This window comes from Nilaparvata lugens, chromosome 1, assembly GCF_014356525.2.
Source record: "Nilaparvata lugens isolate BPH chromosome 1, ASM1435652v1, whole genome shotgun sequence".
Taxonomy (NCBI): domain Eukaryota; kingdom Metazoa; phylum Arthropoda; class Insecta; order Hemiptera; family Delphacidae; genus Nilaparvata; species Nilaparvata lugens.
The window spans coordinates 43059377-43078350 of NC_052504.1; the positions used below are offsets into that span (position 1 = coordinate 43059377).

The 18974-nt window shown below is 37.0% G+C and overlaps 2 protein-coding genes across 2 annotated transcripts in view; both read right to left on the reverse strand.

Moving 5' to 3' along the window:
• Positions 1 to 18974, reverse strand: part of LOC111052686 (thioredoxin domain-containing protein 5 homolog) — a 57953-nt gene that overhangs the window by 25488 nt on the left and 13491 nt on the right. Inside the window, exon 2 of the mRNA XM_022339436.2 lies at positions 13825 to 13974. Within this exon, the coding sequence (XP_022195128.1) occupies positions 13825 to 13974 (150 nt within the window). The remainder of the gene's footprint in view (positions 1 to 13824; positions 13975 to 18974) is intronic.
• LOC120352681 lies at positions 642 to 1187 on the reverse strand. Its single transcript, XM_039434389.1, has 2 exons — positions 805 to 1187; positions 642 to 754 (listed from the first exon to the last, which is right to left on the reverse strand). The coding sequence occupies exon 1, from the start codon at positions 1175 to 1177 to the stop codon at positions 842 to 844; it is 336 nt and encodes a 111-aa protein (XP_039290323.1). The 5' UTR covers positions 1178 to 1187; the 3' UTR covers positions 642 to 754; positions 805 to 841.

An 18974-nucleotide genomic window follows, 5' to 3' on the forward strand; every position in this document is an offset into this window, starting at 1 on the left:
CGGGGTAGTTGCAGACTCAGTTGCAACTCAAGTTAGCGCTGCAACTCGCATTGCCAACCGGGGTTGGCAACCGCCTTTGATCTTTACCGACTCCGGTCGGAAAACCAAATTTCGATTGCCAACTCGCAAAATCGGTCTCCAACTAAGGTTGGCAATGCGAGTTGCAGTTGTTTTAATGCGTGCAACTCAAAATTGCCGATAAATGTCGGCAATCATTGGTTGCCAACTCCGGTGTAAACGCGGCTTTAGTATAAAAGTTTCAGGATACTGGATGAATTGCTATAACTGAACTGATCTAGCTTCAAAAAAGTATTATATAAATATTTTCAAAAAAGCAGAAATTAATTTAAAGATTTGTAAAAATAGAATTTGGTAAAAAATGGTATGTATACTAGCTGAGGGCTAGTTTGACTAACAAATTGACTACAAAAAAAAGAATAGACTGGAAACAGAAAGACAGAAGAACGATATTTACATGAAGTGGCACAATTGAAACATTGACAGCTCACCTTTAGTAGAGAGGTGACGGGCTAACACCGTGAGGTGCTTAGTGGAGGTCGGCAAGACGCTCAGCGGTGTAGATGCGGCGTCCAGGTCCCTCTCTGACGGCGTACTTGATGCGGCCATCGACAGTCCACGTGCTCTTGAGCCCAAATTTGTTCGCCGCTGCTTTCAAGTGTTCAAGCCGGTGCTTCGTCAGATCCTCTCTTACGGTGATCCCTGAGTTCTTGACCATTCGCTTGGCTGCGAACACCCTCTGCCTCAACCAGTAGCCGTCAAACCTCACAATGATGGGACGATGACGCTCCTTGCCGGCTGCTCTGCCCGTGTCCTGACCTGGCTACTGGATTGGTCCCACTCGATGCGTACGATGAATGTTGTCGATCTTCAACTCCACATTCAGCTTTTCCTTGCAGACTCGCTGAACAATTTGGTCGGTGGACTCCCCCTTGGTTTCAGGAATTCCAAAGAATCGCAGGCAGGTACGGCGACCATATTGTTGAAGGTCGTCGATTTTCAATTCCGTCTCCTTCTCAATTGCTGCCATCCTCTGCCGAAGTTCATTGTTCTCACCCTGTAGTCGATCCAATTCAGATTGGAAGAAGGAGAAAGCCTCCGAGACAGCTTGGTTAACTTCCTTGCTAATCCTCTGCAAAATTTCGTCGGCCAGTTGCATCGTGTCTTGACAGGGAGGGACACAGCCTTTTGTGTGGGAGTTTCCTGCTTCTTACCGATGCTCTTCACCATGTTGAAATAGCTGAACAAAACTGTAGTGAAACTAATTGAAGGTTATGAACTATTTATTGCAATTACTGCGTGATTAAAATGATAATCAGAATTATAAATTATAATTATAAGAGAGAGAGTGTAAAGAGACAGGTAACATAACAATAAGGAGGAAAATAGAAGTGAGAATGGTCAGAGTTAAATTCATATTCAACTCTTTTCATATTCATAGTTGATTTTCTGATGTCAAATTTGGATTCATCTTTTCAAAGTTTAAATAAAAAAAGTTTTAAAAATGTTCATGTTTAGACCTAAAATTTCAAGTGTTCAAACCTTTCCCTTTGTGAGCGAAAAATTATTATTTTATTAACCTAGTACGTTTTTACCATAATAGAAAGCTATATTAAAAACAGCCATAACTCCCTTGTTTTCGGGTATTTTCGAAAATGGGACTTACGCTTCTAAGAATTTGGGGTCGCTGAATTCAAATCTGAAATCAAAATTCCTCTATCTCCATTATTGGACGATTTGGTTTTTGTTGGTTTGGATTGCGTTTTGTCTCGTATTGCTTACTACTAGTGTGTAGTGATTTTGCTCCGAGTCGTTCAAGGACACGAGCCAACACAGGCCAGATCCGCGAGCCAAATCCGTAGGTGTGTAGGGGCCCTTAAGATCAATAGTAACTTATACTAATTTATATGGCTCTAATTGCATATTTACACCTTTTAAAACCTGGACATATCCGCCATTTTACTTATTAAGGTTTATGTAGACTATGATTTTATGGAGTTTATGATTTTAACCTGAGAAATGGGCCTATCCATGACATGACTCGCAAAACATTAGGCCTAACATTTTCTCGTTAAGTCTTCAGTTTCATGGACTTTTGAGTTCAGGAAACACTAATTATTAATGCAAAAATATATTCTATAATCAAATATTCAGGCGAGGTGGAACTTCCGTCAGGAACTCCCCACCAATAAAAGCCATACTAATATTATTATTATAAAAAACATTCAATATAAATAATAATAATAATAACACCTTTATTGATTGCAATAGAAATACATAAAATGCATGAAAAATAGATAACAATAAATAAATAAATAAATAAATAACTTTTCATAGTCCTTCATTTTTCACTCTTTAATCTTTCGCTGGCTTATATCCCAGGTCAATTGTTGACATTTGGGTAGGTTGGCAATTTTCAATAGTTGAACTCCCTGACCAGTTCGTATCTGTAGCTCCACGCCTGCCTGCAGTAGGCTCCCACAGCTCTCCAATTCTCGCCGTTCAGGTAGGGCTGCAGTTCGTCCACTGACAACACTCTCCTCCGAAAGTACCTCCATCTGAACTCCTTCAAGACAGGGCACTCTCCCAAGAAGTGGATGACATCTTCTTCTTTTCTCAAATTGCACAGCGAGCAAAGTCTACTGCCAGCAACGGATAAGTTGAGGCGAATCAGCTCAGTTCTCGCCTTAAGGCTGTTCTTAGGTACACTTTATTTTTGTTATTCAAATTCCATAATCTTTTTCATTATAATTGTTAAGATCCTTTTAAGGTTGAGTAAAAGTGGCAACTGAAATTTTTAAGTGGTCTAATAAGCGTGTTATGGGTTGTTGAAGTGCTTAATTTCCAGATTCCGTTTTCTTTCCAGATCATAAACGGTTTCGACTATATCGTTAGAACTTTTCTTAAAAATTCAAAAAATGTATCTTTCCAAACTAAAACATTTTATTCCCCATATCGGAAATATGGAATAAATATATCGGAAAAAATTAACATTTTTTGTAAATTTGATAACTTGTTTATTTTGGCATTAATTGCGAAAAAAGCATATTAGAACAAAGCCAATGATATACTGAATGTATTAAAAAAACTCCAATGGAAAATTCGTAACCGTTTATGACCTGGAAAGAAAACGGAGTTTAGCACTTCAACAACCCATAACTCCCTTATTAGACCACTTAAAAATGTCAGTTGCCACTTTTTCTCACTCTTATAATGATCTTAACAATTATATTGAAACATATTATCCAATTTAAATAAAAATAAAAAGGTGTACCGAACAGCCTTAAACTGAACACCACTTCACCAATGGGAATTCGTCCATCACCAGATATTCACTGAATTTTTGCAGTCTTGGAAACAACACCAGCAGCCTCTGCGAATTCAGCACCCGCTCTCGACATCGGCCCCTCAACTGCTGCTCCACTGTGGTGACGATGCCATCAACATTGACGCTTCCAATTGTCTCTGGTTCCAAGGATATCTGTAGCTTATCACTGATGTTTCTCCACTCCCAGAGAAGATAGAGCTGTCTCTCCAAGACCTCCAACAACAAAATTCGAGGGTATCTGTTCTCGGGCATGGCCAATACTCGCTGTATAAACTTCACATGTAGCTTGAGGGTGAATGTGAACAAACTTGGCAGTCCAGCTTCCAGAGACAGGATGTATTTTGGGGCATTCATTGGTAAACTGAACACCTTTTTGATGAAAGTCCTTTGTACTTTTTCCACCACATCATAGATCCTCGTCTCCCAAATCTGTGCTCAATAGCAAAGTATAGCTCACGAAACAAATGGAAAATTCTTTTTTTTTGCAGCAAAGCCAATTTTTTCATTGAGAACAATCATGGAACACGAATTTAGAGCTGTCAGTGCCATGTCAGCCTTCTCCTTTAGATGTCTAGTCCACGAGAGTTTTAGAGTGAACACCATTCCCAAGTACTTGTAGTGATCCACTACCTCAATCTCTTCACCATTGAAATTCCAATTCTCAGACTGTCTAGTAGATACATTTCAAGAGAACTGGGAAGCTTTTTTGCTCGAAATCCCCTCCCCCCTCTCCCCCCTCGTCCATCCCGCCTCCCCTTCCCCCCGCCCGCAGGGTGGGGGGTGTTCTAAAAATAGATTTCCCCCCTCTCACTCTCTCTCTCTCTCCCTCTCCTTCTCCTTCTCCCTCTCCCTCTCCTTCTCCCTCTCTCTCTTATCTTATCTTATCTAATCTTATCTTATCTAATCTAATCTAATCTTCCCCTCCCCCAGTGAGGACGAGGGGGATGAAGAAGGAGAGAGTGATCTCTCTCTCTCCCTCAGTGAGGGAAAAAATAATTTCCCTGTGAGAGGGAAAAAATTCCCTTGCTGACAGATTAAAGTGAATCCATTCGCTGTCAAATTAAAGTGAATCCATATTACTACATCTAATAATCTAATGCTGTCAAATTAAAGTGAATCCATATTTCTACATCTAATAACTTATACTGTCAAATTAAAGTGAATGCATATTTCTACATCTAATGCTTAATAATAATAATGGTTTGCTTTCCACCTAGTGAATACTCTTTTGGCAATGCAATAGTGTATGTAAAATCGCCTTCACTATCAATATCGGTAATTTTAAGGTGAATTTCACCATTATCGGGAAATGTAACTTTTGTTACTGCAAACCAATCAAAAGGAAAACAGTCGAAACCCCAATTGGCTTGCGGGTCTGCTTCAATTGAGAATTCATTGAAACTTGTACAATCAAAATTCTCACTCATTTTTGATCTTATTAGCTTGAGCGATTAGAGGCAAGTGACAAGTGTGTGTCTTTGTGTCCTTAATGAAAGTACATCGCATGCTACGCCCCCCACTTTCCTTATCAACATGTTGATGGTATTAACTTAATGGATATGATAAGAACGCGTGCTACGCCCCCCACTTTCCTTATCATGATGATGACAAACACTTAATGGGTAGCGCAAGCCAGCGCTTGGCTCAAGGTTTTAGAGAGAGAAATTGCGATACGCCCCTCGTTTCTCTGTCTCTCACAAGCAGCAGTCGGAGATTGCGCAACTCACCCGTCTAGCCAGATGGCACATCTGCTCTCTCCTTCTTTTACTCACTCCATCTCTTACTGGCACCCTTCCTTCTAAATTCCTTTTTTGCTATTCTCTATTACGAAAGGCGAGTGAGGCAAGAATACAGACAACAACTAACTAAGTTCCATTTTGATCGACCGTTCCTATACTGTCAGATTAAAGTGAAACCATATGCTTCTCTCTGCGCAGCGATCTTTGCGTTACGAAAGGCTAGAGAAGGAGAATTCAAACAACACCTTTCTAAACTCTCCTTTGATCGAGCGTACTCTACTGCCAGATTAAAGTGAAACCATGATCTGCACTCTGATCTTTGCAGCTACGCGTTATAGCGCTTACCAGTCTTTTTGAGATTTTATGTTTTCAGCATCAATACGACCCCTTTGTACTGTGCTAACCCCATTTTAGTTGTAATTATTTCGGCTACCTGATTTTCTGTAAGGTTGTGTTCTTTAGCCTCTATCCAGTTCATATGAAAACTAACCTTGGCATATGAAGACACGATGTCATGTGCTATCCTGTGTATGAATAAATTAAGATAATCTATGGATAGAGCTGAACACTGCAGTCTCATGACGGTGCCCTCTTCCGAATTTTTAATTGCCTCAGCTATTTCATCACGAACGCTTTTCACAACGACTTCCATCTCATTTTTCTTAATAAAATCTCCAATATCATTTTTAGTTGCATACTTTTCTGCAATTTGATTAATCAGAATAGCAATGGCATCTTTTGTAATGAATTGTTCGATACCGTCCATAATATTAGCTTTTATTGCACTCGGCATTTCAGATAATCGTTTTTCAAACTCTTCCTTTGTTAATGAAGAACTAGTCAATTTCTGCAAAGTAGATTCTAAATATTGCTTATCAATTAGCGATGGCTGTGTTTCATTTACTTTAGTAAAAATGTCTGTACTAAGCTGTTTTAATTTAATATTGTTTCTGTCCAGCACCTCCAAATTCTTAATTTTATCTGAAATGGCTTTTAATTTCTCATCTAAATAAGCTTTATCAACTTTATCGTTGTTAATACTCACCAACTGGGATGAAAAGCTGTCTGTTAAAGTTTTCACTTCTCCTAGAGCAGATTCTAAAGTTAGAGTTCTCTCTCCAATAGCTTTATCAATATTAGCACTAAAATTTTGTAATGTACTTAGAATATGTTCTCTTTCAATTATGCTCACTCCAATATTCTTTGTATTTTCCGAAACGAGTTTGGTTATTTGCGAATCTAAATAAAATTTCACAGCTTCGCTGATTCCTTGTTGATTTATCGATTCGATTATCTTCTGCGTTATCGAGTCAATATCACACGTAAGATTAGCAACAGCAGCCCCAGCACTAGGTGTATCAATTCGACCGAATCGATGCAGAGTCATTGTAACACTAAACAATTAGTTTTGCTTCTTTTAGCTCTTCAATTATAGACGCGATCTCAACATCATGTCCAGTGTTGCCAGAAGCTTTTGAGGAATAGAGTAAATTTAATCTTTCCACTAATTCGTCAAAATTATCAAAGTATTGATAAATTCTATCATGAGAATTATTTTTTGCAAATTTCAATAAACCCCATCCCTTCTTTTTACTAATTTTTTTACTGGGAAATAACTTCTGAATCATTTGCGATTTAATTCCCTGATTTCGTTTAACATACCCTCTTCAATCTAAATGTATGCCTGTAAGTGTTAAGATTTTTTTATACTTATCCAGATCTCTCTGATTATAAAGATTCGAATTCGGTCTTGAACTGAATAATAACTCAAGTAGACCGTGTGTTAAACGAAATCTTTCATTATTAATATCTATATAACCGTTATCGAATATTACTTGCTGATTTCCAATATAATACACGTCATCTTTAGAATTGTATGAAATTCCATAACTAATTGAATTATTCAATTTTTCCGCATGAAACGTTTTTAGATATTGTGACAGCACATCATCGTTTTTACTAGAACCAAGTAAACTGTTTTCAAATTTAGTCGAGCTTAAAAGATTGTCTGTTGAACTCTCATAGCTTTTATCATAACTCAACTGTTCATCACCAATCTCCATACTCTCCTCTTTTGGCTCTTCCTTTTTTACACCAGAGTGAAAACTAGATTTGTTTTTTCCCAGTTCAATTATGGGCTCTATCAATGGTGAGAGTGTTTTCCTATTGTATTCCTCCAATCGTTTTTCAAAATTAACTAAGCTTTTATGCTTGTCGCTGATTACTTTTCTCAATTTCTTAATCTTTTCGATTAAACCAACGTTCTTTCTATTCAGCTTCCTGCTGCGTGTTTTAGACAACATGACTGCACAAAGAATTAATCTCTACTGAACGGTAAGAAACGTATCGAGCGAATCTCGGTACTTGCCGCTATTAATTCCACACTCGCTCATAATAGTTACAAAATTATGAGGTTTACGATTCCAAACTTTATGACAAAGTTTAACGAAATCTTTATAAGAAATATCTCCTCCAACATGATCTCTGTGAATTAATTTCAGACTCAATAAATCTATCTTGAAGATTATAATCATATTTGCATTGTCCCTAGTGAAATGTTTCTGTGTAGCTCCATAACTCTGAATTAAATATGCAGTGTCAATATTTCGATGACGTCCCATAGTAAAATATTCTCTTATCTGTGGCACATTGCTCAGTTGTAAGTCATCGAAAATTACTAAGCTATATTCGGGGATACGGTTCGGATGTGGAATTTGGCTCACATCCTCTTTCATGTGAAATCCGATATTTTTCAAACCTGCAAATACCTTCTTGAGAAAAACATAGAGGGGGAGCGGCAGCAATTAGTGAAATTCTGGACGTGAAGACAGACCTTCAGTTTTATAATGATATAACCAAATTCCAATTTCACACTCATACAGTTTATTCGGGACAGGAAATAAAAAACTCTGACGAGGCACGTATTGGTATAAATTCTTTAGATGTCTATTCTTTACCTTGCAAATCATTCATATTTATTGAGGAAACAGTTAACTGTACAAAACCGGGAACAGGACCAACCGATGCACCAGTTGCGGCAGACTATAAATTAAGCAGTAATGTAATCGGCAACCTTTTTGATGAAATACTATATGAATTAGCAGGTCAGCAAATTTCTAAATCAAGATTGATTGGATTAACATCCACAATTAAAGCTATTCTAGTGAAGAATATGCTCGATAAAAACACATATCACTTGGCTGGTTTTGACAGAGCAGGATATGAGCTAATGGATAATAAATTCACTTTCTGTGTACCGCTCAAATTAATCCTCCCATTTTTTGAAGATTTTCAAAAAATAATTTTAAATTTGAAACAGGAACTCGTCTTATTGAGGTCGCCGACAGATCTAAATTGTGTTGAGTCGGCAAGTGGAACAAACGTTAGTGTGAAAATTACAAAACTGCAATGGAGAATGCCCTACATAACTTTAGAAGATCATGTAAGACTGAAATTTTTGAGACTGCTCGATGCTGACACTCCACTGAAATTAGGTTTCCGACATTGGGAAATTTGTGAATTACCAAATTTGCAAAATTCACTTAACCATTCTTGGGCAGTTCGCACCACATCGAGTTTTGATAGTCCAAAATACATTATAATTGCATTTCAAACTGATCGTAAGAATAAAATAAAAAAATCAATATCTAATTTCGATAGCTGCGGTATTTACAATGTTAAAGTATATTTGAACAGCGAGTATTATCCATATGAAAATCTGCTAGGTAAAAAGGAGGTATTATACCGCATGTTCCTGGATTTCGCACCCTCGTATTATAATCATTCCATCAATAGCGAACTCGGAACAGAAATTGACTTTAAAACGTTTTGTGAATCAACACCGCTGATTGTTGTAGATTGTTCACACCAAGCAAGTCATTTGAAATCATCAACAGATGTTCGTATTGAAATGGAATTTAATAGTGCAGTACCTGCAAATACTTCTGCCTATTGCGTTTTAATTAGCGATCGTGTGATGGAGTACACACCTCTGACGAGCATGGTGAAAGGAGTTCAGTAATTTGCGCACCGGCTATATAAGGTGTGCACTCTGACAAATTTGGTTCATTATCAGTTTCACCTTTGAACAGGTAACATGTCCTATTCTTTGTGTTCTGATATTTTGGACAAGCCGCAAAATCGCTCTATTGGTATTCAGTGCGATCTTGATAGTTTCTATTATGAAGCAAGGTGCAGTACACTGAAGCCGCTGCAGGTGGAGGAGGAGGAGGAGAAACGAGAAGAGGAGGGGAAAGATGAAGGATTCGAGGAGCCCGCCACCGCCGCCGCCGAAGAGAAAGAATTGGACAAGCAAGCGAGTGCGAAAATTGCTACAGTTGATCTTCACTGGTTTAAACAAGATTGTAATCAAATTATTGTGAAAGAACTTGCCATAATTGATCAGTTTAATAATTATATTGTATTCCATTTCAAATCACCATTCGCAAAGACAGAATTGAGTGCAAAATTGTATAACAATGTAACATGGTTAGAATGTCACTATCATAAAATAAAATGGGAAGATGGAGATTTAGAATACAGTGACTCATTAATATGTGATTACCTTGTAGGTTATGAGAAAATTTTCACAAAAGGAACTGAGAAAGCAAAGTTTTTGAGAAGATTACATACTAATGTTCAATGTATACCAGAGGATTTTCCAAAACCCGATTTCAGCTTTTTCACTAGTTCATGGTGTTATGCTGTGTGTAACATTCATAAAAATAGACTACATTCTCGCTGTGCTTTATTCTCTGCGCAACATTATAATTCTTTGTTGTTTAAAAATATGTATCAAACAAATAATTTCTTGTGCGAAAACAATCGAATGCAAAGTATGAAAATGGCGCCAATGTACACGAATTCACAGAAAAGAAACTTTGCTCGTTATGGATTCTTCTACAACGGAAAAGAGATTCAGTGTGTTTATTGCATGCATGCATTGAGACTGCATAAAGCACGTACATGTTGTCTGTCGACAATTTATGAAGAAAGACCGCTTAATTACTCTATAATAGTTCCTGCATACACTTAGTTTTGTTCATTCGCTTATCATGGATCCGAGAAAGTGGTTAGCTGCTGACAACGAGTTGGAAGTGAGGTTAAAAAACTGTATTGACTGGTATGATGAATGTGAAATTGCTATTATGAAATCATCTCATGAAAATTATAGTTTGGCGAAACAATTGAAAGACATTTTTCTAAGCATGGTTAATTTAAATGACATAAGAGACTATCTATGTTATTATCGTCCTCATAATTTGTGTATAGATAAGCTAATTAGAATTGAAGATGAAATTATGTATTGTTGTAGTGAAATGTGTAAATAAACTTTTTCTATGTTGAAAACAAATTTTTCATTCAGATATTTCCTTGAGCATTTTGGTTTAGTTTCAGTCTAGACTTGATTGAGCAAGCACGTATCGAAAAAGTTACGCCCACCTCATTTTGCTGTTTGCAGGCGAGCTGTAATTAATTTTTTTAGAAGCGAGATACGCCCTTCTCACAGACATCTGTTACAGCTAAGTGCACCTCGTGCCATATTAATTATAGTTCATACCAATCAAGGACATGCAGTGTTTTAGCTTTGCAAAATTCAAAAAATTAACTCGGCTCTTAATGTCAATTTCATTTAATGAATTTGATTCAATTGCAAAGAATACTAAATTTTCAACAGGATTCCAAGGCTATGATGTTGATTTAGCGTTAACAAAAACAGAAAATGTACACTTTTCAATTTTATCTGAGATTTTCGAATTACTTGACATACTAGATACAGGACATCTACATTATTCTAGTGCAAATGATTTGTCAACTATTGTTACAAATTCCGACGAACTTTGGAAATGCTTGTATGTCATTGCAGATAAAAAATGTAAAAGAACAACTTAGATCATTGACCTCTCTCTGTTGAGATATGTCAGACATCAATAGAGCTTGAGTATGACCCCCAAGTGAAATAGGTCTGAGGATATCTATACCTATTTTTGGATATGCTAGCTCATTCTAAATTTACTATAGATATTCTCGGAGAAACACTTTAACAATAACGCCTGTGGTTTGTACAGCACATGAAAATTCAATATAAATTGATTGAGTTTTCTTAACTGTCAGGTGGAAAGCAAACCATTATTATTATTAAGCATTAGATGTGGAAATATGCATTCACTTTAATTTGACAGTATAAGTTATTAGATGTAGAAATATGGATTGACTTTAATTTGACAGCATTAGATTATTAGATGTAGTAATATGGATTCACTTTAATTTGACAGTAGAGAATTTGAGAATGGATTCACTTTAATCTGTCAGTAGAGAATTTTTCCCTCAAAGTGAAATTATTTTTTCCCTCACTGAGAGAGAGAGAGATCACTCTCTCCTTCTTCATCCCCCTCGTCCTCACTGGGGGAGGGGAAGATTAGATTAGATTAGATAAGATAAGATTAGATTAGATAAGATAAGATAAGATTAGATTAGATAAGATAAGATAAGAGAGAGAGAGAGGGAGAGGGAGAAGGAGAAGGAGAGGGAGAGGGAGAGGGAGAGAGAGAGAGAGAGGGGGGGGAAATCTATTTTTAGAACACCCCCCACCCTGTGGGCGGGGGGAAGGGGAGGCGGGATGGACGAGGGGGGAGGGGATTTCAAGCAAAAAAGCTTCCCAGTTCTCTTGAAATGTATCTACTCTATCTCAATCTTCCACCATTCCTAAAAAATCATGATCTTCGACTTGCTTAGATTCACCTGTAGACCCCACAGTTCGCAATACCTCTCTAAGCCCTCTATCATTTTTTTCAGTGTCCATTCATGAGATGCTAGCAGCACAATACCGTCTGCATATGCGAGTAACTTAATACGTGTCCCTCTGATGTTTATACCTCCCTCTAGGTAGTCTTCTATGTCATTGATAAAGAGGGAAAAGAGAAGAGGACTCAACAAACTGCCTTGTTAGACCCCAGTACATGTTTCAAATGCCAGTGACAGCCCCTCTTGTCCCCACACCCTTGAACTTGTACCTTCATACATGCTTCTCAGGACATCAATGATTTTCGTTGATATCCCCATTGCAGCCAATTTATAGAAGAGAGAGTATCTATCAACTCGATAAAAGGGGTACCAGTGTATATGAAGGCTAGTGAGTGGAATACTAATTTTAATCAGTTGTATGATTTCCTCCTCAATCTGGGTGATAAGAAGGTAATTTTAATGGGAGACTTGAATGGAAGAGTTGGAAGCTGTCAGGTGATACCAGCTTGCAAATTTTCACGACTTGGAACGAACAAATAATAGAGTATCTAAGGATACAATTGTGAATGCAAATGGCAGGGCTCTCTTATCATTATTCAGTGACTTTACTAATGAATGGCCGAATACTGGGTGACTTGAGTGGAGAATTCTCATATATTGGTGGTCAAGGGTCTTCAGTAATAGATCTTTGTGCAGTTTCAGCTGATATAATTCCACACGTAATATCATTTGAGGTTCGTCCCACAACCTTTTCAGACCATCTGCCAATCGTACTTGAATTGAGAGGGAGAGACTTGATAATCTTCACGAGAGTACAAGAATTATGCCACTGCTGCCGAAGTTAAAATGGAACCCACAAAGGAAGGACATCTATGGGGAGGAAATCAATGCGTTGGTGGAGAGTTTGGATGCAGACAGCGTGCAGGATGTGATATCAATATTCAAAAACATTCAATAAATGTAAGCTACAGTTTATCAAATCAACTATAATGAGATTCACATTATAAAGTCAGTAACTGATTAGCATTGGTCTGTCATTGGACAAATCAAATAGCTCTATCCTTTTCTACCTTCCTACTGTTGCCAAAAGGTTTGTTGACTAAAACAAAATGGACTACCAAAATATTAAATCTCAATTTTAAAAAAATAACTATTAAATCATGAGGAAATCATATTTTCATGACGAAAAAGTATATATTGATATTACATAGCATACTAGAATAACTTGAATCAAAGCTATCTTTATTTATTCATTCATTTATTAACTTATTCTTTATTCATTCATACAATAAGTACATCATCGAAAAGATAGGGAGAGGAAATATAAGGTAACCTTGTGCTATTCCTCTCCCAAATTTATATAAAATTACACATAGTCAGAAAAAGGTTAAGTCTTGTAGCTCTTCATTTTACTTTCTTCTTTATGTCTTTTACTTTCAAATATAACTGAGTGAGCAATGAATCAACACATTTAGGGCCGGTTTCCAACCTCGGGATTTAGCTAAGTCCTAGACTTTAAACAGCTGGAGTCAGAAAATTGGTTTTCCAAAACGGGGTGTAGTCGCAGTCATTGTCATAGTCACGTTTGAATTAAATTTCGAAAAACTAGAAAATTGAACACAAAATAAAATAAAGTGAAAATAGTGTAAAGTTTCAGCTATTTTGAATTATTTAGAAATGTCTAATTTCGTCAAGGAAAAACGTTTCCAATTATAGAAATGATAAAATAAAAACTACGACTACTGTTATAAAAGCTGCGACTACGCCCCGTTTTGGAAAGCCAATTTTCTGACTCCAGCTGTTTAAAGTCTAGGACTTAGCTAAATCCCGAGCTCGGAAACCGGCCCTTAGTTCTTCTTTGATGAATATTAAAGAAATTATCTTATAGAGAAGGCGGTTGTAACAGAGAATCGGGAACTCTGTAGTCCTATTATTTCCACAGACTTTATAACGCCAATCTGAAAATAGGAATGGAAGTGAGAGTGTGTGTGTTACGTGGGATATCCAGTGACGTCATGCTCGGAGCAGAGCTCCCTGCTGACAGTGCAGTCGACCCGCGCGATGGTCACCTGACTCGTTTCATCCTCGTTCAGCATCTCAGCCAGCTCCTCCCATGTAGGGTGCAGTCGCTTGCAGAATGTGCACCTGCAAAGTTTCAACACAATTAATTGCATGCAGATGCCACAAATCAAATTTGTAACAGGAAAGAATTTTGACGTTCATAATAATCAAATGTATTTCAAACTGGCAGGTAGCCCGTGCTCTTCAAGGGTCTAATTAAGAACTTGACAAACTGAAAACTTGACATACTGAAATCTTGAGGAATTTCAAATAGGCCAATAACCATCCTAGGCATATTAAGAATCTATATACAGGATTTCAAGTTAATCAGCCCAGTAGTTCAGACGTTTTGATGCGTCATTCGTGAATTTCCTATCCCATACATATTAAAAACAATTCTTGCCTTTATTATATTGTAGATGGAGGATCAAACAAACATGATTGATATAGAGACACAGCAATTCATGACCTTTCCTGGATTTGTCTTACTAAAGTGGAGTTTTTGTGTGGAATCCTCATTTGATTTAAAATTATTTTCACCTATTTCATGACATCTCTTAACGAAATCTTTCCTAAAAAGAAAGGTTTTCCAAATTATCCTAGAAAAATGGAAGTTTGTGTGTGAAATTTTAATTTCATATGTAGATGTTTTTCATTTGAAGCACAGTATTCTATTTTTAATGTATTGTTATGTTTATAGATTTATATTTAGTATTCAGACCATCATTATTTAAACATTTTCTTGATTGTTTATTCATAACCTTCAAAACGGACTGAAAGCAGGTAATTTGACTGGATATATAAAAGCATAATGAAATTTTTGCTGAGAGTTATGTATGTCTACATGAGCTCTAGGCTAGTGCGTGGGAATGAGACGGTTGATGTGAGAGATGAGTGGACCTACAGCTTTAGATGGGCTCCGAAACACCGGGGAACGATTCAAAATATAAAAAATATTTAGAGGAGTTGGATCCTGAAATGGTCACCCTTACAACGGGAGTAGTAGCGGCATGGATCTCGACTCATCGACCACTAAGCATCGATCTTATCGATGTTAGCTTATCCGCGCGATTGCTAAGCCAATCGCTTTCCAACTACAGAGACAAATAGCCTATAATGGCAGGTATATATTTTTAAATATTTGCTTAATAAATATGTGGACAACACATTATTTTATCAAATCATGAGCATTCTTAGATTGGATAGTTAAATTATTCATGGAGTGTCAGGCCATATGAATAGCGGCCACTTAGCCACTCTATGGTTGGGGGCGCGACAGTCGAGACCGACGACATTCGAGGCATGCGACAGTAGAGGACTGTTTTCCAGTCCTCTAAGGTCGCATGCATCGACTGTCGGGAGTGTACGGAAATTGAAGAGTCCTCTACTGTCGCCTAACGCAGGCGACATTTGAGGCCTCTTTTTCAGGATTCCTCTACCGTCGCAGGTCTCGACTGTCGGGGCTGTACAAAAATTAGAGAGGCCTCAACTGTCGCCTAACGCAGGCGACATTTGAGGCATCTTTTTCAGGAGTCCTCTACCGTCGCTGGCCTCGAATGTCGCAGGTCTCGACTGTCGGGCCTGTACAAAAATTATAGAGTCGCTTGCAGCAGACGACAGTTGAGGACACATCCTACTGCGATACCAGACTACACCTGTACCAATGGGTCAATAGTGCATCATTATCTAGTGCATAATAGATGTTATGAAATACATTTCGTAATGATTATAACATCTGATTTGTTGAAAACCAAATAATGGAAACTTCATTCATAAAAAAACATATGAACTTTGAAGGATCGTAGGGCTTATCTTTAAAGAATTTTCAGAACGAAAATAGGCCTATGACACTTGTCGGTATACAGGCCATCTTTGTGAAGAATTACAGCTTAATCAGTCAAGTATTTCAAGCGTGATGAGCTCACAGACAAACAGACAAAAAGACAGCCACCATCTCTTTTATATATAGAAAGAAGATGGATTGATGTATAGATTTGTCAATGAAGGAGGAATAATGCAGTAGTAATGGATTCCCATTACTTAAAAATATGTTTAGGGACCATCATCCAAGCACTGGAATGTATATCATATCAAACATACTAACGGGTGAGCTGAATGCTCTTTTCAATTTGATAAGACTTGACCACCTTTGTTGACGTAACTTAATTGAAGGGTGGAGAGATGCGGGTCTCTTTATTTTACATGCTGAACTTAATAGAAATAAAAGTTTATTTATTGACATAAAACATTTTGGAATGCATAGTCAACGTCAAAACAATTTAAAAGTTACAAAATTAATAAGCTTAATTATTATAGACTCAAAGAACTGGGAAGAACTGAGATGTGTTTTGATGGTTAAGTGCAGTTGAATCTATCCAAAAATACTATCAATACCGTTCCAACCTATTCCGCTTCATTAATTCCATACACTTAACTCTTAATAATCATAATAATCATTATCATGCATCATCTTCATTGTTGATTGTTTATCATGCATTGTTTATTATGCATCATCTTCATCTTCATAGAATTCGTAGAATTCTTCACAGAATCTCTTTTGGTATCATAGAATTCGAAACAGAGTTTGTGGTAACTATAATCACAATCCGAAATGACCTAAAAATTCATGAAGATCGAATCATATCAGAAGCCTTAGAGTCAACTAGCTCAATTAAACAAATGAAAAAAAAATTATCGTACGGTCTTCAATGGAACACAGGGTTGAAAGATAAACATGGAAAAATAGATAGAAGAAGACAAGGTATAATTGGAAAAGCGACACATTCTACAAAGAGTTATTCAAATATACTGGGAATGTGACTCTCGAAATCTCAAACGCTGCTTCCATCACAGATACTATACCAGGTTTCCGAGTGCAGGAAGTAATGGATTGCATTAAATCACTAAAAAGAAACAAAATGGCTGGTAACGATAAAATCACAAACGAAATGATTCAAACTCTTGCTCCCGTGATAATAGCCTTATTAGTGAACATATTCAATAGAGTATTGAAAGAACAGCAGATCCCTCATCAGTGGAAATCAGCCGATATGATACTTCTATATAAAAAAGGAGACATCTATGACATCAATAACTTCCGTCCAATCAGCATCACGTCATCCATAGGGAAATTGTTTATGAGATTGTTGACAAACCGCATCCAGCCGATACTTGAAACACAACAACCTGTCGAGCAAGCTGGTTTCCGAAAAGGATTTTCAACACTTGACAATATCCAAGTCGTCAATCAACTCATTGAAAAATGTTCGGAGTATCAAATTGGTCTATATTTGGCATTTGTTGATTACCGAAAAGCATTCGATAGTATAAGCCATGCATTCTTGTTCACAGCCCTTCGAAATCAAGGTGTTCCAGAGATTTATATGAATATACTGGAGCACTATTATGAAAACAGTACTGCAAGGGTAATTCTTGAAAAACCAGGCAATTATTTCAAGCTAGAAAGAGGAATGAAGCAAGGCGACCCGGCATCACCGATACTGTTCAACGCAGCTCTTCAAGAGGTTTTCAAATTATTAAAATGGAAGAGATTCGGCATCAATATCAATGGAGAAAATCTAAATCATCTTCGCTTCGCTGACGATATCGTGGTTATTGCCAAGTCAAGTCGAGAGCTGCAGGGTATGTTGGAGGATCTCGCAATCGCCAGTGAACAGGCTGGACTCATCATCAATCCGGATAAAACCTTCATAATGTCCAACAGAGAAAACTGTGAAATACAGATTGGGGGTAGAATGTTGAGTCTGACAAACGAAGTGGTTTATCTGGGTCAAAGCTTCTCATTTGCAACGAGGGAACAAAATGAAGTGAAGAGAAGATGCAACATAGCATGGAAGAAGTATTGGGCTTTGAAGTGTATTATGAAAAATAAAGAGCTCAGTATTTCAACAAAGGCCAAAGTGATAAAATCATGTATAATGCCAGCACTTATATGGAGCACAGACCTGGGCTTGTAAGAAAACGTCGCTGAAAAGGTTCAAGTCACTCAAACAGCAATGGAAAGAAGCATCTTGAATATAAAAAGGCAACAAAGAATCAGGAACTCTTTTATAAGAAGTATTACAAACCTTGAGGATGTGACAAAAACAGTGAAGTTGCTGAAATGGAAATGGGCTGGCCACATCGCAAGATTAGAAGATGACAGATGGACGAGAAAAGTCACCATTTGGGAGCCAACGTGGAAAACAAGAAGAGTAGGTCGACAGAAAGCCAGATGGAAGGATGATATCGTAAAGACTGCAGGTATAAACTGGATGGAGACGGCGAAAAACAGGCAGAGATGGAAAAACCTGGGGGAGGCCTATGCCCGCTAGTGGGCCTAGTTTCCAGAGAAATTATCAAATTTATGTATTGGAAAAGGAAATTATTGTTTTATTATATTCTTCTTTATATTATATTATTCTTTCGATTTCATAAACTATCATTTTTCATTTTGCTCGAGGAAGGAAGAAAATACTCCTGTATAACAGGAGTAAAAACTAAATTTGTACGACTGTACGGACTCTATTTCATTTGAAGATTTATATATCTATTTATATAAAAAAAGAAGAATTTCTCTAGTGTATTGAAAACTGAAGATGAATGGTTTGTAATGGATTGTGAATTGTTTTTCTAATGATGTATTGAAAATGTTGTCTGGAGACTAAATAAAAGCTTTATTTATTTATTTATAATCACAATCAAGAAGTTAGTCTTGACGCGGAGTTGATTTCTAACCATGGTAAGTTGGAACATTTTTCAAAACCTAGATTTGAATACCGAAATCAATCTGAAAATTTACAACCATTTGATCTGATTCCTTATAATGATAACTTGTCAAATCATTGCAGTGAAGAATTATTGAAAATTGATGATCAAAAACTTGAAAGTATTAATGATTATGTCAGTTTAAAATCTGTACCCCTCAATCATATGCACATTGGAAATGTTGAAAAGAGGAAGGAAGAGGGTGATGAAGGAATAGTGGAGAGGAAAATGGAATTGAATCAAGTTATGGAATTAATGAAAAACTTGGAGAATGGAATGAGAATGTACAAAAAAATGAGGAGAGATGAGAAAGATGT

What these genes read in the sequence shown, in the direction of transcription:
- LOC120352681 (XM_039434389.1), bottom strand. Translation starts at nt 1,177, where the DNA reads ATGCAACTGGCCGACGAAATTTTGCAGAGGATTAGCAAGGAAGTTAAC.